General features: G+C 55.1%; 1 protein-coding gene across 2 annotated transcripts in view; it reads left to right on the forward strand.

Moving 5' to 3' along the window:
* The window catches only part of SHANK2 (SH3 and multiple ankyrin repeat domains 2), a 468460-nt gene that overhangs the window by 188865 nt on the left and 262154 nt on the right, over positions 1 to 17441 (forward strand). For both annotated transcript variants that reach the window (XM_055580557.1, XM_055580558.1), the window contains one exon: positions 3006 to 3119. In XM_055580557.1, coding sequence (XP_055436532.1) covers positions 3006 to 3119 — 114 coding nt within the window. The remainder of the gene's footprint in view (positions 1 to 3005; positions 3120 to 17441) is intronic.

Consider the following 17441-nt stretch of genomic DNA (forward strand, 5'->3'; position numbering starts at 1 on the left):
CCCCCTGCAGCTTTCGTTATTCACATCTTTTCTGTTCAGCCCTACGAGGCGGGTCTTAATGTTCCCAGTGGACTCTGAGCCCGTGCCCCTGGAAAAGTGCACCCCAACATCTCTCTGAACTGAGGGGCGCCTGGGCACAGGGCACTGTCCTGCTCCTCCTGGTGATGGTGGCCTGAAGTTCTGGGTGGTGTAGATGTCCATGCCTATCTGGGGCTGGGTGCAGAATGTGGGCAGGCCTGGGGCTCGGCTTTCTCAACCCAGAGGCCGGCCCGTCCCCTCAGTTGGGTCCTTCCTCGGTGACCAGGCAGGGTGGGCTGGGGTGGGGGTGGGGGCCTGTTAACTTTGCCAGCCTAATCCAGTGTGGGTGGTTATTATTGTTTTTCTGTTTACGAGGGAGGGTGCATGTCTTTGGGGGACAGGGCTGGGCCTGGGGGCAGCTTTTGGGGCGGAGGCTCCCCTGGCACCTTCTCCAGCCAGTTTGTTTCGGCCTCCGGGGAGCTGACTGACCTGTAAAGGACAGTGAAGACGGTTGCTTCTCAGGTGTGACGTTGTTGACTTTTCAGTGCCTTAGAACTGGAATTCATGCATGAGCCCAGCCCAGCTCCCTCTTCGCTGTACCAGGGCCACCTGGCCTGGAGAGCCAGTAAGCCCCTCCCCAGGATGTGGGTGGACAGACAGCCCAGAGTGCAGGCCCACGGTGAGGCCGGATGAGCCAGCAGACCCGGCTGCTGGACTCACTGAGGGACAGAAGTGAGTCCCTCCCTTAACACACAGCCTGGTCTAGACGGGACCCCATACACATCCCCTCCCTGCCTCCTGCCCCAGGAAAGAGGACCCCCAGCTACCATTGCTGAACCAGACACCCAGGAGCAACCTGGGCCCTTTCTCCCTCCCTTGCGCACAGACTGTGGCTCCTCTGCCCCCCGAGGTCACTGGGAAGGGTCCCCGAGCGGACCGCATCCTCCCACCCATCTCCCCGCTCTCAAGTCAGCTGTCCATGGCTGGTCATTCTCTCTGCGATTTTGTACTAACAGTCATACCCAGAAGCGTGTTCTCGATACGGATCCTACGTGGGTCTGGGTGTGTCATCCCTGGAGGGGGCCGGAGGCAGGCAGAGGCAGTGACGGCCAGAGGTTCCTGCTGTGAGGTTAGCGTGTCCTTTTCACACCTGGGGCCGCTCTGAGCTGAGGAGCATTTTCCTTCTCTGATAAGTGGAGAAAGTGAGACAGGTGTTCCGGGAGCTGCCCGGTGTCTCCCTGGACGGCCCCTCCTCCCCCAGACCCTCTACAACAGCACAAGGGTCTGCTCACAGCTGCCAAGAAGTAGGATGGGTGGGCACTGGCCAGACAGCGCCCTGCAGCAGGCCCCTGTCCCCCGCCGGCCATCTGGGGCAGCGCTCCGAGATGACCCTCTCTCGTCCAAGCTGGGCCCCCATGGTATACGTCAGCCAGGCTGCACAGAGTGTGAGACCAGCACTGAATTTTGGAGAAAGTGGTCCGAGGGATTGCCATCATCCTGGTCAGCAGGGGGCTTGCCCGTCTCATTTGTTCAGGCCATTTCTTCAAATTATCAGGCAAGGACTTTTAAGACTGATGTTCTCTGTGCTGTTGACCTTCAAAATTCATGGGTCTAGGCATCCTTTATCTGGTCTCAGAGATTAAGATGAGGTCTGCGGTTATGGTCCCTCCTCCACAGCCTTGGTGCCTGGGGCTCCCGGGTAATTTACAGAAGCTTCAGACGTGCAGAGATTGTACTGAGCTCCTGAGGCACAGCCGTGCTCGGAGGGAGCCGGGGCGTTGTGGGGGGCGGGGAGCGCCCCCAGCCCAGCATCACAGGCCTAAGAGACAAAGACCCTCCCCACCGAGCTCTTATCCCTGACAACCCAAACATTTGTCCAGGCGATGCCTGGACCCTCTTGTCTTAGGATTTGCATTGCTCACCGATGCTTTAAAAACAAATACGCTTCATCCTCGTCTGAGGCCCTTGCGCACCCGGCGCTGAGCCAGGGAGGGGAGCCCAGCGTTCTCAGCCCTGCGGGCAGAGCAGCTGTGTCTGTCCCGCTGCCCTTGTCCTGTTTTCACTGTGCACCATGGCTCCCTGCTGCTCGTCAGTCAGTTCAGTCGCTCAGTCGTGTCCGACTCTTTGCGACCCCATGGGCTGCAGCACGCCAGGCCTCCCTGTCCATCACCAACTCCCGGAAGTTGCTCAGTCTCATGTCCATCAAGTCTGCGATGCCATCCAACCATCTCATCCTCTGTCGTCCCCTTCTCCTCCTGCCTTCAGTCTTTCCCAGCATCAGGGTCTTTTCTAATGAGTTGGCTCTTCACATCAGGTGGTCAGAGTGTTGGAGTTTCAGCTTCAGCATCGGTCCTTCCGTTGGATGTTCAGGACTTGTATATCGTCCCCTGCTGCTTGTAGCACCAACATAATCCATAGGTTCTTCATTAATAAGCCAGCTGAAGGCCCGGGGCCACCCATGTGGGGCATCGGCCAGCCCGCTTCACGTCCAGGCGGTGTCTTGTAGCTGCCAGGCAGGCTGCTTTTCCATCTCCTGCTGTGAAGTCTGATTCATCAAACTAACTTAGGGCATCCTGTGAGCCTGGACTCTTGTTCCCCCACCCCCAGCTCGGGACCTCATGGTTCCTTCTCTTCATCGGGGTGGCCTGTCCCCCGACTCTGACACTTGTAATAACTGATGATGAGGACTTGGAGGCCCCCAACCTCCCATCTCAACTGGGACCCAAGGGACAGGACACAGGGGCCACATGCCTGGTGCTGCAAGATACGAGGATGCCGGGATGCCCCGTGCTTGCATCCTCGCACCCAGGTCTAACAGGCAGAGGGGCTCAGAGGCTCCGCATTGCCCCTTCCGAGGGACGCTTTGCCAGTCCTCTGGTCCCCCACTGAAGGGGGCGTGGTCAGCCGGCAAATGGACCAGAGCCGCTCGCCCTTCTCCGCCTCATCCCCAAGCCCCGCCCACTAACCCCGCCCCTTTCCGTGTGCAGTTCTGAGCATCGGCGAAGGCGGCTTCTGGGAAGGCAGCGCCCGTGGCCACATCGGATGGTTCCCCGCAGAGTGTGTGGAGGAGGTCCACTGCAAGCCCCGGGACAGCCAGGCAGGTAAGCGGACCCCGCCCTCGTGGTCCACCTCTCCCGGGCCTGGGGTCAGCGTCGTTGGCGATGTCCAGTGCACGGCAGGTACTGGCAGGAGGACATCTCTGATCCTCTGAGCGGTGGACGCCATCCCGCCTGCTTTTGTTCGAACCAGAAACTGGTGCGGCGGGGAAGAGCAGCCTGGAAGCTTGTAGTTAAAACGCGGCTCAGTGCACTTGCCAGGAAACTTGGATCCTGCGTTCGAGCCGTTGGAAAAAGGCTTTGGGGGTTGATTAAATGCTTGAAACTATTCTATCGATCTCTTGCGCCAACTTTCATAACAGGCAGCTTTGCATTTCCCACCGGCTTCTGCCAGGCCCTCCCTGAGGACTTGAGGTTTGATGTCTCAATGAAAACTGCTAGAAAGAGGTCGGTGCTCACCAAAGCAAGTCATTCCAGCCCCTCCCCAAACTCCCAGGTACAGCTCTGACACCCGCCCTGAATGTGGTTGCCGAAAGAAGGAGTGGATTAAAATGTTATGAGGATTCCACTTATATAAAAGGGTGCTGAGAAAAATGGATGAGCTGGAGCCACGCAGAGCAGAGGTTTCTTGTAAGAGCCTGGTCAACACGTGCCCTGCCCACTTCTGGTAGAATCCCAGTCTTGGGACGCGCATGGCAGGAGCAGCCACGTTTGCTTTGCAGCCAGTAGCTTTGCTGCATCCGTGGGCAGTCTGGTGGCCCTGACCCATTCGAGGTTCCCAGTCCAGCTCTAGCTGGGCCAGCCTGACCGGGAAATTAGCTATCCTGAACAGGCGAGCCCGGAAAAGCGAGATGTGTCTCTGGTCTGCAGACATGGAGGGCACCCAGCTGGTTCCCTTTCTGAGAATGGGATTCTATGAGTGTGTCGGTCTGTACTAAGCTTCCCACAGTCCTGCTCAGGTTAAACCCAGACGGGGACGGTCACCTTTGCCATCTTGTAGGGGTGTCGAGGTAAGAGCTATCACTCACTCCATCCTGAAAGGGAAGACTGGTTGTGCTGGGCTAGGTGGACCAGTGGTCAGCAGGCAGATGGGAGTGTGTTTTCATGGGTTTGGTGATGATATTCTGAGCCCCTGGTACAGGCTGGACTTCCTGGCCCTTCCAGTGCCCAGCACCCGCTGGCTCACACCTGTGCCCTCCTGTGAGCAGCTACCCGGCCTCTCTGGTCTGGGAAGGGCAAGGCCGAGGCCCTTGAGCTTGACCTGCCTTTCCAGGTTGCTGGACACCTCGCCCCTCCTCTCCTGACCGGGAGGAAATCCGGCCCTCCCTCTCTCCCCAAGTTAACAGCTTCAGCGCCACTGGTATCCTGCCCAGATGCTTCCACCGGAAGACTCAGGCATGTTGGTGCTTGGTATTGCTGGCAATTTCACACCTGGACAGAAGAGCCCAGAGCGACCATGTGAGGGTCATTTGGGCCTTCCTGCTCCCTGTGTCCTCCAGAAAATACCAGCTTCCTGGAGGGAGGGTGGGTTGTTGTTCAGCTGCTCAGTTGTCTCCAGCTGTTTGTGACCCCATGGACAGCGAGCGGCATGCCAGGCTCCCCTGTCCTTCACTATCTCCCTGACATTGCTCAGCTTTATGTTCGTAGAGTCAGTGATGCCATCCAACCATCTCATCCTCTGTTGCCCCCTTCTCCTCCTGCCCTCAGTCTTTCCCAGCATCAAGTTTTTTTCCAGTGAGTCAGCTCTTTGCATCAGATAGCCAAAGTACTGGAGCTCCAGCTTCAGCATCAGTCCTTCCAATCCATGCTATATGTGGATAACCATGAAAGTGTGTGATCCACACTGTGGTTAAGAATCTTAGGAGCTGGACATTTTTTCCACAAACGTGGTGGCTTCAAACACATGTGTGATATCCTGTGGTTCTGGAGGTCAGGAGTGCGGTGGAGGGGAGGGTGGTCTCGTGGTGGTGTCAGCTGGGCTGTGTTGCTTTGTGAGACCTTTAGGGGACGGTCCATTTACTTGCCTTTTCCAGGTTCTGGAGGCCACCGCACCCCTTGACTGGTGGTCCCTCCTCCATTCTCAAACCTCCCAGTTATGGACCAGGCCTCAGGCTGTTCATCTCTGGCCCTCGCTTTGCCCCCTTTCCTCCACTTTTAAGAACGCAGAGGAGCCTGGTGGGCTGCTGTCCACGGGGTTGCAGAGAGTCAGACATGACTGAGTGACTTTCACTTTTCACTTCACTTTGGGTGTGGGAGTCCAGAGTGGCTCCTGTTGGGTTCTCTTTGCCTTAGGCTTTCTGAGATTGCGACCCAGCACCATCTTTTATAAAGGTGATGACTTACATGCAGTAAAAATGCCCACGTGGTAGTAGAGTTCAGTGTGTTTGGACAAATGTGTACACCTATGTCTCCAACTGCAATCAAGAAAACATGTCCATCGCCCCAAAATGGTCTCTCTGGCTGCTTTCCCACCAACCAGAGGCAACCCTGGTTCTGATTCTTTCGCTGAACCAAACTTGGGTCCACTCACCCAACATGCAGTACAGCCGACCTGCTGACACTGGGTTGTGGTGAGGAAAGATGCAGTGTTTATTGCAAGACGTCACAAAGCAAGGAGAATGGGCAGCTCAAGTTCAAAAGCCCCAGGTGTGAGGGAGAGGGTTGTGGGGTTCGTGGTCAGCTCACGTGCAGCTCTCTGATTGGTTGGTGGTGAGGGAACAGCGTGATGTTTCTGGAATTTCAACCATCAACTTTATGGCTTCATTCACTCCAGGGTCTGTGTGCTTGTAAGCAACATGTGGTTAACTTCTTCCGCCTGGTGGGGGTTTGAGTATCTGCAAAACAGCTCAAGAATGTGGCTCAGAATAGCATCTATAGCCCTTGAGGAGGAACTGAAAGTCCTTGACTTTGTTTTACAGCAAAACTACTATTATTCCGTCTGGCTTGACTGTTTCCCTTTGGTTTTGTATTTATCAATCAGATAAATTTAATCAAATTTAATCAATTTAATCAAAATTTGTGCTTTGGAACTTGGGGAAGGCCTGGGAAGCTAAAGCTTTTCTACAAACAAGAGGCAAGGCACATGAGGGGTGGGGGGGTGTGTCTGTCTCCAGGAAGTCCCCACAGGGTCCTCAGTTTTAGCCACCAGAGATCAGTGTAGCCTGCGGTTGTTTCAGAGCTGGAACTTACAGCACGTACTCCTGAGCCCGGAGTGTTTCCCGCTGCTGAATGCCACTGCAGGAGTGTAAGTCAGGGCTCTGTAAACGTTGTTTTCAGTGCGTGTTCGTTGTATATTTATGCCCCAGGATGTGCACACGTGCTCCTGGTAATGGACGTTTGGGTTGCTTCTCAATCTGGGCTCATGACTGAAGATGCTACGCACATTTTTGTACAAGTCTTTCTCCAGATGTCTTTTCCTTTCTCTTGGGGAAGCACCTAGGGCCACAGATAGGAGTGTGTTTGATTTTATAAGAGACTGCCAAACAGTTGTCCAGACTACTGTGCCATCTTGTACTCCAGCCGGCCATGTGTGAGCGTTCTGGTGTCTCCACTTCTCAGCAGCATTTGGTAATATCAGTGTAATTTCAGCCATTCAGATGGATGTGCAGAATATCAGTCTAATGTCAGCCATTCAGATGGATGTGCAGAATATCAGTCTAATATCAGCCATTCAGATGAATGTGGAGAATATCTTACTGTAGGTATAAGTTGCATTGTGCTGATGACTAATGTTATTAAACACCACACAGGTCCATATAGTCAAGGTTATGATTTTTCCAGTAGTTATATATGGATGTGAGAGTTGGACCATAAAGAAGGCTGAGCAATGAAAAATTGATGCTTTCAAATTGTGGTGTTGGAGAAGACTCTTGAGAGTCCCTTGGACTGCCAGGAAATCAAACCAGTCAATCCTGAAGGAAATTAGCCCTAAATATTCACTGGAAGGACTGATGCTGAAGCGCCAATACTTTGGTCATCTGTTGAAAAGAGCCAACTTGTTGGAAAAGACCCTGATGCTGGGAAAGATTGAAGGCAAAAGGAGAAGGGGGCGGCAGAGGATGAGACGGTTAGATAGTGTCACCGAATCAATGGACATGAATTTGAGCAAACTCTCGGGGATAGTGGAGGACAGAAGAGGCTGCAGGAATGGTGTGCAGCAGTCCACGGGGTCACAGAGTCGGACACGACTTAGTAACTGAGCAACATGTGCTTACTTACCTTACTTATAGCTTCTCTTGCAAAGTATCAGTTCAAGCGTTCTGTCCGCTTTTAACTGGGCTCTTTATCTTGCCATCACCAGCTTAGAGGAGTCCTCTACAGATTCCGGTATCACTCTTTGATCAGGTATCTGTTGCAAAGACTTTTCGCAGTCTGTGACAGCGTTTTTATTTTCTGTGTCTGTTAACAAGTGGAAAGTTCTTTACGATTTTAAATGAAGTCCAATTTCTCCATTCTTTAGTTTCACAATTAGCACTTTATATAGTGCCTGTTTTTTAATGTTGAAAATTATGTTGAGTATACATAGAATCCAGAAGACGGGAGAAGTTATTTTTTAAATGTTTCCATGCAGCAAGCTGCTTCTGCACAGAGTTGGCTGGCTTGAGCCCTGAGAAGCTTTCTCTTTGGTGTAGGACCACTTTTATATCGGTGTTCGCTGGTGGTTCAGTGGTAAAGAACCAGCCTGCCAATGCAGGAGATGCGGGTTGGGAAGATCCCCTGGAGGAGGAAACAGCAAAGTGCTCCAGGATTCTTGCCTGGGAAATCCCATGGACAGAGGAGTCTGGTGGGCCAAAGTCCATGGGGTCACAAAGAGTCAGACATGACTGAGCGATTAAACAACACTTTTGTATATTGTAAAGCGAGCATGTTGCCACAAACCTCACCCACATGCGCTAAACAACAGGGGAATGTTTCGGGGAAGGAACAGCACAGTGGAGAGCCCTACTTACGGCTCTTTTGGCTGTGAGCAGGACCAACTGATTTCTCGTCGCCTAATGACAAAGACCAGAAGCCGAGGGTAGCCAAGGGCAGACTGAGACGGTGGCCTTGGGTCGTTGGCTGCTTTGTTGATATTTAATATAAGCTCCCCTCGGTTCCATGAAGAGTTTGGTGGTTTATTTCTCTCACAAGTGACGCACTTGCTCATCTTGACCTTGCTTCTGATTTCTCAGGACCATGTGTGTTTCCAGCAGGCTCTTCTCCGTGGTGTCTTGTCTGGGCTGGGGCTGATCCTTTCAGACTCATAACGCTTTGTGCTCCGGCACAGCCCTGCATTCGGGCAGCCCCCCATGGGGTTCCCAGCGCGGGATCCCGACTAATCCCCATGTGCGTCCACCTGGAGTGATGGGGACTCGGGGGGAGCCCTGGCTCCTTCTCAGTCCCCCGGCTCCCGGCTGGCTCCTCCCTCAAGGGAGCACGGTGGCTCTGCGTGGGTTTCTTCACCCGGGAAGGACATGAAGGCTCCAGGTTGCTTGTGCAGCATCGGAGGGGGAGCAGGGTTGTAGGAGGTCTTGTTTCGATGTGGGAGAGACGGAGGTGTGTCCCGATTTATACAGACGCACCTGTTTGCGTGCATCAGCCCAGAGAGTTGACAACAAGGTGCTTGGGTAGTGATGTTACCGTGCAGTATGTGTGGAAGATGGCGATTTGGAGGACATGGACAGTTAATTAGGTACATGCCCGACCCCCACACCCATCACACATTTATTCTACAGAGTCAGTGCCCCAGGAGCCATGATGGAGTGCCAACGCCTTCGATGCTCTGAGGGCACGTGGCACTCTGGACGGCAGGAGTGGATCCATATCGTGCTGGCTCCCCCCACCTCTCCCCAGCCCCTGTCGGTCTTGGTCTAACCGCCCCTTCCCCCTGCATTCCAGAGGTGGCCAAGGTGACCGCAGGAGGACTGGCTGGCTCTGGGATCCGTGAGGCGCCCCCTTCCACCAGAGCTGTGATGAGGCGCAAAAAGCCGGTAGGAAAGAATCGATTCTGTGTGGTTAGCCTTGACATTGACGGGCTGCTCTTCATCCCAGCTCTGTTTCTACTTGGCACTTACCCTGGTCCCACGGCCCTGCCCCACTGCTGCGGACACCTCAGAGTCCCCTCAGCCTTAGGGGGTCGCTCGGGCCGTGGTGCAGACCCGTGCCCCGGGTTCTTCTCCAGGGCAGCAGGAGGCCCAGCCCACTGGGGGCTCCTCTGCTGACAGCGAGACCCCTGCTCTTTGACCCTGCACCCGGAAGCTGGATGATCCCTGAGGCAGACAGGGCATTTGAGCATTTGTTTCCTTGCTCCCAGTAAACAGAAGTCCAGCTCATCTCTGGTTTCAGCTGCTGTGACCTGGTGGGAACAATGCCAAGGCCACAGCTGGTCACTGTCAGCGCGGTTGCTCCGTGTGCCCCAGACCCACGTGATCCTGCCTGCAGAAGGCGTGAGATGGAGCCCCTGGAGCTCCCAAACCCCTGGGCTGCCCTGGACCCCAGTGCCCTCAAGAGACCTCCCTGTACCCCACCACAGGCCCCAGCCCTGCCCTGGGCTCACCCCAAACTTTCAGTTGCCATCTTCAAGCCTCCTCAAGTTTGAGGGCGGGATGGTGAGCGGACGTGGGGTCCAGCACCCCCGGCCCAAGTCCCCCCGGAGTCTTTCCTGGCACAGAAGCCCCTGCAGCAGCATGCCCTGAGGTCCTCCCTGCTGCCCCATCAGGCCCACAGCCTGGGACCACCCTGGGATCTGGGCTGAGCTGGGCAGATGCGATCTGGGCTGAGTTGGGCGGATACGATCTGGGCTGAGCCGGGTGGAAACCTTCTGCGTGCCGGCTGTTTTCTTCTCCAGGCAGCTCACCTCAGCCTGGTCCTCGGTGCCCTGGGCTCAGTCCTCCTCGGTCCTTGTCCAGCAGAGAGGTTTTGACAGGAGATGGAGTCTTCCTGCCTCCTCGGCAAACATCCCAGGCCTGGCCCTGGTTAGGTTGACTTGGGTCATCCGTAGTCCCCCACCCCGGAATCAGTCACTGCGGCTGGGGGAGTGGGTGTGATCGCGTGCCAGGCCTGGGCAGGGCTGGGGGCAGGGGGCGTGCCCAGGCCAGTTGTGTGCTCCACCAGCCAAGGGGCTCCGTGTGCTCAGCCACGGCCACCCCTTCAGCTGAGAGGCCAGAGCCTCTGGGCTCTCTGCCCGGGAGAGGAGGCCATGCCGTGACCCACCGTCCCCCTGGGAGACGAGGCGGGAGATGCACCACCTCCCCCAGCGGCTCTGGGTGCGGCCATGGGGGCAGGGCCCAGCGCAGTCCCGCGTAAACAGACGTCCCGTTAGTCACGGAGCGTGCGAACCGTCTGCAGCATGCCACAGTGGGCATGGTCGGCTCCAAAATAGAATGTTTTTGTTATCTTTAGAACATTTAAAAATATAGGCAAATGACTCGATTAGCACAACTGTAATCCAAAATATTAATAAGCGACGAGAGAGCCGGCTTCCAGTCACTAGCTGTTCCCTAACGGAGAATGAAACCGACACGGGGACTCATTGTCCTGGCTGCTAATGAGCGTGTTTTTGTTAAACAACCGTGGCAGGAGCACACAGCCTCCCCGCCCCCCACCGCCCTCCTTCTTTTACGCCATTTTATTAAATACGCTTGGAGCCTCGCCGCCTGGGTGTGTGCGCCTTGACTCCAGGCAGCTGCTCTGTGTTTTAAATACCAGTTTACAGGCTCAGGCTTGCCCCCGAAATAGAGCTCTGCCAGGTCTGTCTGCTTCTATCGGGAGGATTCAGTCCTTGGTGTCACCTGGGACCCAGGCCCTCTCCCCTCCCCACGGCAGTGGTGGCCGGCCCTTGGTTACCGTGGCAACCTGCTGACGCGGGTACCAGCCCTGCCTCCTCCACGGCCCCTCCTGGTGCCACAGGATGTGGCGTCTCCAGCTCTGTCCGCAGCCCCCTCGGCCTCCTTGCACAGTGGTGGTCCCTACTGGCCAGGCTTCTGGGTTGGGGGGCAGGGGTCTCAGCTGGGGTGGTTGACAACTCTTGCTGCCACCCGGGCCTCCTGTGCGGATGGCAGTGGGCAGAGGAGGGCCGCTGTGGCAACGTGCCGCAGACCAAGGCGCTTACACGGCAGCTGCGCATCGTCCTGAGTTCCGGAGGCGGGACGCGAGGGCCAGGTGCGGGCAGGCGGGCTCCTCCCAAGGCTCCTCTCCTCGGCGAGCCGGCGGCCGTCTTCTCCCCGTGTCCTCACGTGGCCTTCATGCCGGCACATCCCTGGTGTCGCCCCTCTTCTCACAAGGACACCGATTCTGTTGCCTGAGGGTCCACAGTTATGACCTCATTTAACTCTAATTATCTCCTTAAAGACTCGGTTTCCAAATGCAGTCATATTGAGGATCAGGGCTTCGACCTGTGAGTCTGGGGACACCGTTCAGTCTGTGATGATGGTAAAGACTGCTATTCACGAGCTGTGCTCTGCTCCACATGGAACTCTCTACAGACACCTTCCCCGCTCCCCTTCTTGCTGTACAAACCCGTCCCCGTGGGGCCGTTCCATTATCTGACTTTCAAGGGCAGCAACTGTGCTGTCTTGTCTTGAGACTGTTACCTGCCCAGGCTGCAAGCTGACCCACCAGCATTTGGAAATCTCTCAGGGCAGCAGCAGCAGGGGCAGGCCCAGGGCCGTCCTGTGCTCTGGGGCAGATATAATCTGTGTGCTTGGTGCCAGCCAAGGGGATGGAAGGAGTGGGCCTGTGAGTTAGTTTGTAAATATGATTTGTAAGGTGAGTTGACCGAGGTGTATTACCCTTCTATGAGGGCAAAGAACCAGGAGGATACAAGTAGTTCATAGTGGCATTCCCCATACAGGACGTGGGGTCTGAAATGGACCAAGTGCTGAGAAAGTACTTCTGGGATGGATGAGAAGATGAGGGAGGGGCAGTAAATGGACATGTGGGTGAAGGTTTGGGTGGGTGGATGGATGGGTGGACATGTGGGTGAAGGTTTGGGTGGGTGGATGGATGGGTGGACATGTGGGTGAAGGTTTGGGTGGGTGGATGGATGGGTGGACATGTGGGTGAAGGTTTGGGTGGATGGATGGATGGATGGGTGGACATGTGGGTGAAGGTTTGGGTGGATGGATGGATGGGTGGACATGTGGGTGAAGGTTTGGGTGGTCGGGTGGATGGGTGGGTGGACATGTGGGTGAAGGTTTGGGTGGATGGGTGAATGGCTGGCTGGATGGACATGTGGGTCAAGGTTTGGGTGGATGGATGGATGGATGGGTGGACATGTGGGTGAAGGTTTGGGTGGATGGATGGATGGGTGGATGGACATGTGGGTGAAGGTTTGGGTGGATGGATGGATGGGTGGACATGTGGGTGAAGGTTTGGGTGGTCGGGTGGATGGACATGTGGGTGAAGGTTTGGGTGGATGGGTGAATGGCTGGCTGGATGGACATGTGGGTGAAGGTTTGGGTGGTCGGGTGGATGGGTGAATGGCTGGCTGGATGGGTGGGTAGGTGGATGGGTGGATGAATGGATGGATTGATAGATGAACAGATGGATGGGTGGATGTGTGGAGAAATTGGATGGATGGGTGAATGGACACGTGGGTGAGGCTTTGGGTGGATGGGTGAATGGATGAGTGGGTGGGTGGATGTGTGGATGGATTGATGGATGTGTGGATGGATGGAGAGATGGATGGATGGGTGGATGTGTGAATGGAGTGGTGGATGGGTGGATGTGTGCAGAGATTGGATGGATGGATGGGTGAATGGTCACGTGGGTGAAGATTTGGGTGGGAGGGTGGATGGATGGGTGGATGAATGGATGGATTGGTGGATGAACAGTTGGATGGGTGGATGTGTGGAGAGATTGGATGGATGGATTGATGGGTGGGTGGGTGGATATGTGGATGGATGGAGAGATGGATGGATGGGTGGATGTGTGGATGGATTGAGGGATGGATGGGAGGATGGTGGACTTTGTGTGAGGATGGTATCGATCCATTCTCCCTCTCATACACAGCTCATCTCAGTTCCAGTGATGGAGCTTCTCTCACTTTAAACCTCTCCATCTCTACTGGATGAGATCTCTTTAAAACCATTGAGTTTGTGGACCACAGGGAAGGTGGTGAGCTATTCTAAGACTTAAGGAAGTACCAGCGCTCCAGGCCATGGTGTCTTTGAGTCTGGCTCCTGGAGATTGTTCAGGGAGCAGTCCCTTCACCTGACCCAAAGTCAGTGATCTCTGTCTCTGCCTTCCCTGCCTCACCCCAAATACAGGGAGCTGGACCCCCCTCCCCCTGCAGAGCTGGCAGAATTGTGCTGGGGCTTGGGCACCCTGTTTAGGTAACTGGCTGTCCCATCTTCATCATCCATGAGTGATGGGCTCTTAAGTGCCCCAGAAGATGGTGTTGTCATGCCCTGCAAGACGTGGGATGCTCCCAGGATGTGCAGGCAGACCCTGACCCACCATCTGTCATTCTAGAGAGGACAAACCTGCAGTCTCTCCCTCAGTACCCAGTCTAGGGATGCTTAGCCAGGCCGGGAGCCCCCCCCCCAGCTGGGGCACAGACAGGAGCCAAGGGCCGCCCTGCCGAGTGAGCTGTGGCTCATTTTGGAGAACGAAAGCCATCAGATGGTGCTCTGTTATTGAGTTAAGATGTTGTTTTTGGCTCCGCTGAAATAGACGATAGGAAACAGATCCGGGGATAATGAATAAACATTGGCTTATGGGGGCTGCATGCTGGGAAAGATGAAATCTCACATTGGCAGATTACATGGAAGACATGCATATGTAAGGAGACATGTAAGGGCCAGCTCCTGCTCCCGCAAATCGTGGAGCCAAGGAAGCATCTGGGAGCATGCTCTGTGTCTCCCCTGTGCCTAGCCAGGCGGGGTCTGGGGATGTGGGGGAGCCAGAGGAGGAGGAGGAGGAGCCTGGGGTCCCAGGGGACCTGGCCCCGGGCAGCCAAGGAGACGGGGCAGGAAGTGGCTGCTTGGGCATCGCTCACAGACATAAACCAACAGTCACCCCTCATCGTCAGCAAATGCAGCTTCCAGAAGCTTCCAAGTGGTTCATCAAGGAACTTCCCTGATGGGTCCAGTGGTTAGGACCCATGCTTCTACTCCAGTGGACACGGGTTTGGTCCCTGGTCAGAGAACTAGGATCCCACATGCCACATGGTATAGCAAAAAAAAAAAAGTGGTTAATCAATTCAGGTTGTAAGATTAGTGCTGGACGGTCAACTCTTGCCTGTCTCGGCTTACTTCCCTCCTCGAGCTAGAGGACTTCAGACGTGGCACCTTGCTTTCTGTCTCCTTAAATTGAGATGAACTTCTCAAACCGTAAGATTTACCCTTTTCAAGCATAGAATTCAGTGGTTTGCATCTATTCACAAGGTGTGCAGACATCACCACTAATTCCAGAACGTTTGATCATCGCAAAAAGAAACTCGTTCCATTAACAAGCATTCCCCATCTCTCACTTCCCTCGGCCCCTGGGGACCATTCATTTACTTTCTGTCTGCATGGATTTGCCCATCCTGGACGTTTCCTACAAGTGAAAGGCTCCTGTCTGTGGCCCTTGGTGAGCGGCTTGCTTGCGCATAATGTTACTTGTTCAGGTTGAGTAATACTCCCTTGTGAATGTAGACATCATTTTGTCGATCCATCCATCAGTTGGTGGACATTTGGGTTTCTGTTTCTTGGCTTTAGCAAGTGCTGCGGTTCATGGGGTCGCAGAGAGTCGGACACGACTGAGTGACTGAACTGAACTGAACTGAACTGCTATGAAGGGGCTTCCCAGGTAAAGAACTCACCTGCCGATGCAGGAGACGTGTAAGAGATGCTGGTTCGATCCCTGGGCCAGGAAGATCCCCTGGAGGAGGGCACAGCATCCCACTCCAGTGTTCTTGCCTGGAAAATCCCATGGACAGAGGAGCCTGGCAGGCTGCAGTCCGTGGGGTCGCAGTTGGACACGGCTGAAGCGACTTAGCACGCATGCATTGCTAGGAATGTTCATGCACAGGTTATTGTTTGAATACTTGTTTTCAGTTCTTTTGGGCACACTTAGGGGTGGGGCTGCTGGGTCACGCGGTAGCTCTGTTTCACCTTTTGAGGAATCGCCAGACTGTCTTCCATCTTCCATTCTCTCAAGTGGGATATGAGAGTTCTGATTTCTCCACATCCTTGCCAACTCCTGTTTTCTGGGTTTTTTGATAATCGCCATCCTAGTGAGCATGAGGTGGTATCTCACTGTGGTCTCCACTTGCATTTCTCTGATGAACAGAGACGTTGAGCATCTTTTTTCATGCTTACTGGCCATTTGCGTGTAATCATTGGAGGGGTGTCCACTCTTAAAATTAACATGTTTATCATCCTCGTCGTCTTTCCTGATAGCTCTGTTGGTAAAGAATCCATCTGCAATGCAGGAGACCCCGGTTTGATCCCTGCAGTAGGAAGATCCCCTGGAAAAGGGAACGGCCAGCCACGCCAGTATTCTGGCCTGGAGAATTCCATGGACGGGGTCGCAAAGAGTCGGACACGACTGAGCGACTCACTTCACTTCACTTCCTACACATCATGTTTGGGCCTGCAGTGAATTGGGGAAACACAGAAAGGTATAAAAAAAGAAAAGAAAAGGCACTCATAATCCTACCCCCATGTCGATCATCCCCAGTCAGTCCTTCTTTGAGTATAAATGCCTAGTAAACAAAATTGAATGCATCCTTTCAAATTCTGGGTCTTACTTTTGCTCTTCCCCAAGTGACAAGGACATGGTGTCATGGCCTGAAAGTTGTCTTCAGAAGCACTGTTTCCAGAGGCTCTCGCGCTGTCCTGGAGGAACCGCCGGTACGCAGTTTGCGTCACTGTGTCACCGCTCTGACACTGACGTGACATTGGCCTCCAGCTGCCGCTTTGCTGCCGCAGGGAGCACCTCAGTGGCAGCCTCAAGTTAGAGCTTCCGCGTCCAGCTCAGCGTGCATCTCCCTGAGTCGGCTCGCCCAGGCACTCCCCACAGAGCGAGGCCACCTCCTTTCCGTCTCCAGCCCTAGAGCTGCGCTGACGTCTGGCTGCCTCCCATCTGTCTCCTCCAGGGAGTCCCCAAGTTTCCTCCCTGGGTGCAGCTCTCAGCGGCTCCCTAGAGATAGGACCTGCCCACAGCCCTCGGGGCAGGGGATGTGGGGACACACGGCTCACCTTTCCTCAGATCAGCAGGGATTGTCTTCATGGGCAGGCCACACCCAGCGGTGCACGGGCAGCGTGCTTCTCTTCCGCTCTCAAGTCACTGTCCTGGAATTCTTAGTCATTTTTGCACCACCCCATTTTCATTCTGCACCGGGTCCCGAAACGTTCATAGTGGCTCTGCTGACCTGGAGGTGCCACCCCCTGCCTCCACGTTATGTTTGAGGACACGTGTCTCGTGCTCACATTCAGAGGTCTTCATCCTCCAGAGCGCTGCCAGCTTTAAACAAACATGCTTTGTTTTGAAAACTCACAGGGTTTCCTAATTCCTGATGCCACAGGCCGGGTGGCTTGGGAGCTTTTCCTATAACTCAGCTGAAGCTTTGATTTGGGATTTGGCATTATTTATGCAACTGCCAAAACCCAAGGATGGGGCTCTAAACTCTGGCAGTGGCCAAGCTGACCACACTGGGCCAGGCTCGCCACCTGCTGGGATGGGCCTGGGCTGGTGTCCTCTCCCGCCCAGGCGGCCGAAGCCCGCGGTGCCTCTGCCCCGGCTCCAGTGCGCCCCTGCGGCGGGAGCCCCGCCTCTAGATTGTTTCGATTAGAGATTCGTGCTGTGCATCACTGCTGAATGCAGCCGGATCCCCCAGGAGCATGGTCCAAGCCGGCACAGCTGTTAACCGCGGAGAACGCACCCCAGCAGCCGCTGCTTGTTTAGCTGGGATGCAAATGTGCCTTTTGCCTGTATCCCGGAGTTTCTCCGTGTGCTCTCCCTGGGTGCCTGGAGGGGGCTCCCCTGGGCTTCTCCGTGGAGCCCCGTTCCCCAGGCGGGTGCCCAGGGAGCCAGCTGCATCTTCAGCATGGCCACCGGGGAGTGTGACCCAGAGCATTCAGACGCCACGTCTCTGACGCCCACCCTCATCCCTCCCTGCCTACCTTCCAGGACCAGTGGAGGGTCCCTGAGCCTGTTAGCTCCCAGAGTGCTGTGTGGGGAGGAGGACTGAGCTCAGAGCAGGGAGGAGACCGGGAATGGCATGTGGCGGGGCGGGGGGTGGCTTGCATGTGGTTACAGCTCCTCAAAGTGTCGGTTCTCTTTCCCAGTCTTTTCCTCGGATGCAAGGGGCCGGCAGCCCACCTGAGGGGCTATTTTACAGAGAAGGACCCTAGCGGTTAAGTCACTCTCTGGCGGTCATGCTGGGACCCGGGCTCTCTG

Source organism: Bubalus kerabau, chromosome 5 (genome assembly GCF_029407905.1).
Source record: "Bubalus kerabau isolate K-KA32 ecotype Philippines breed swamp buffalo chromosome 5, PCC_UOA_SB_1v2, whole genome shotgun sequence".
Taxonomy (NCBI): domain Eukaryota; kingdom Metazoa; phylum Chordata; class Mammalia; order Artiodactyla; family Bovidae; genus Bubalus; species Bubalus kerabau.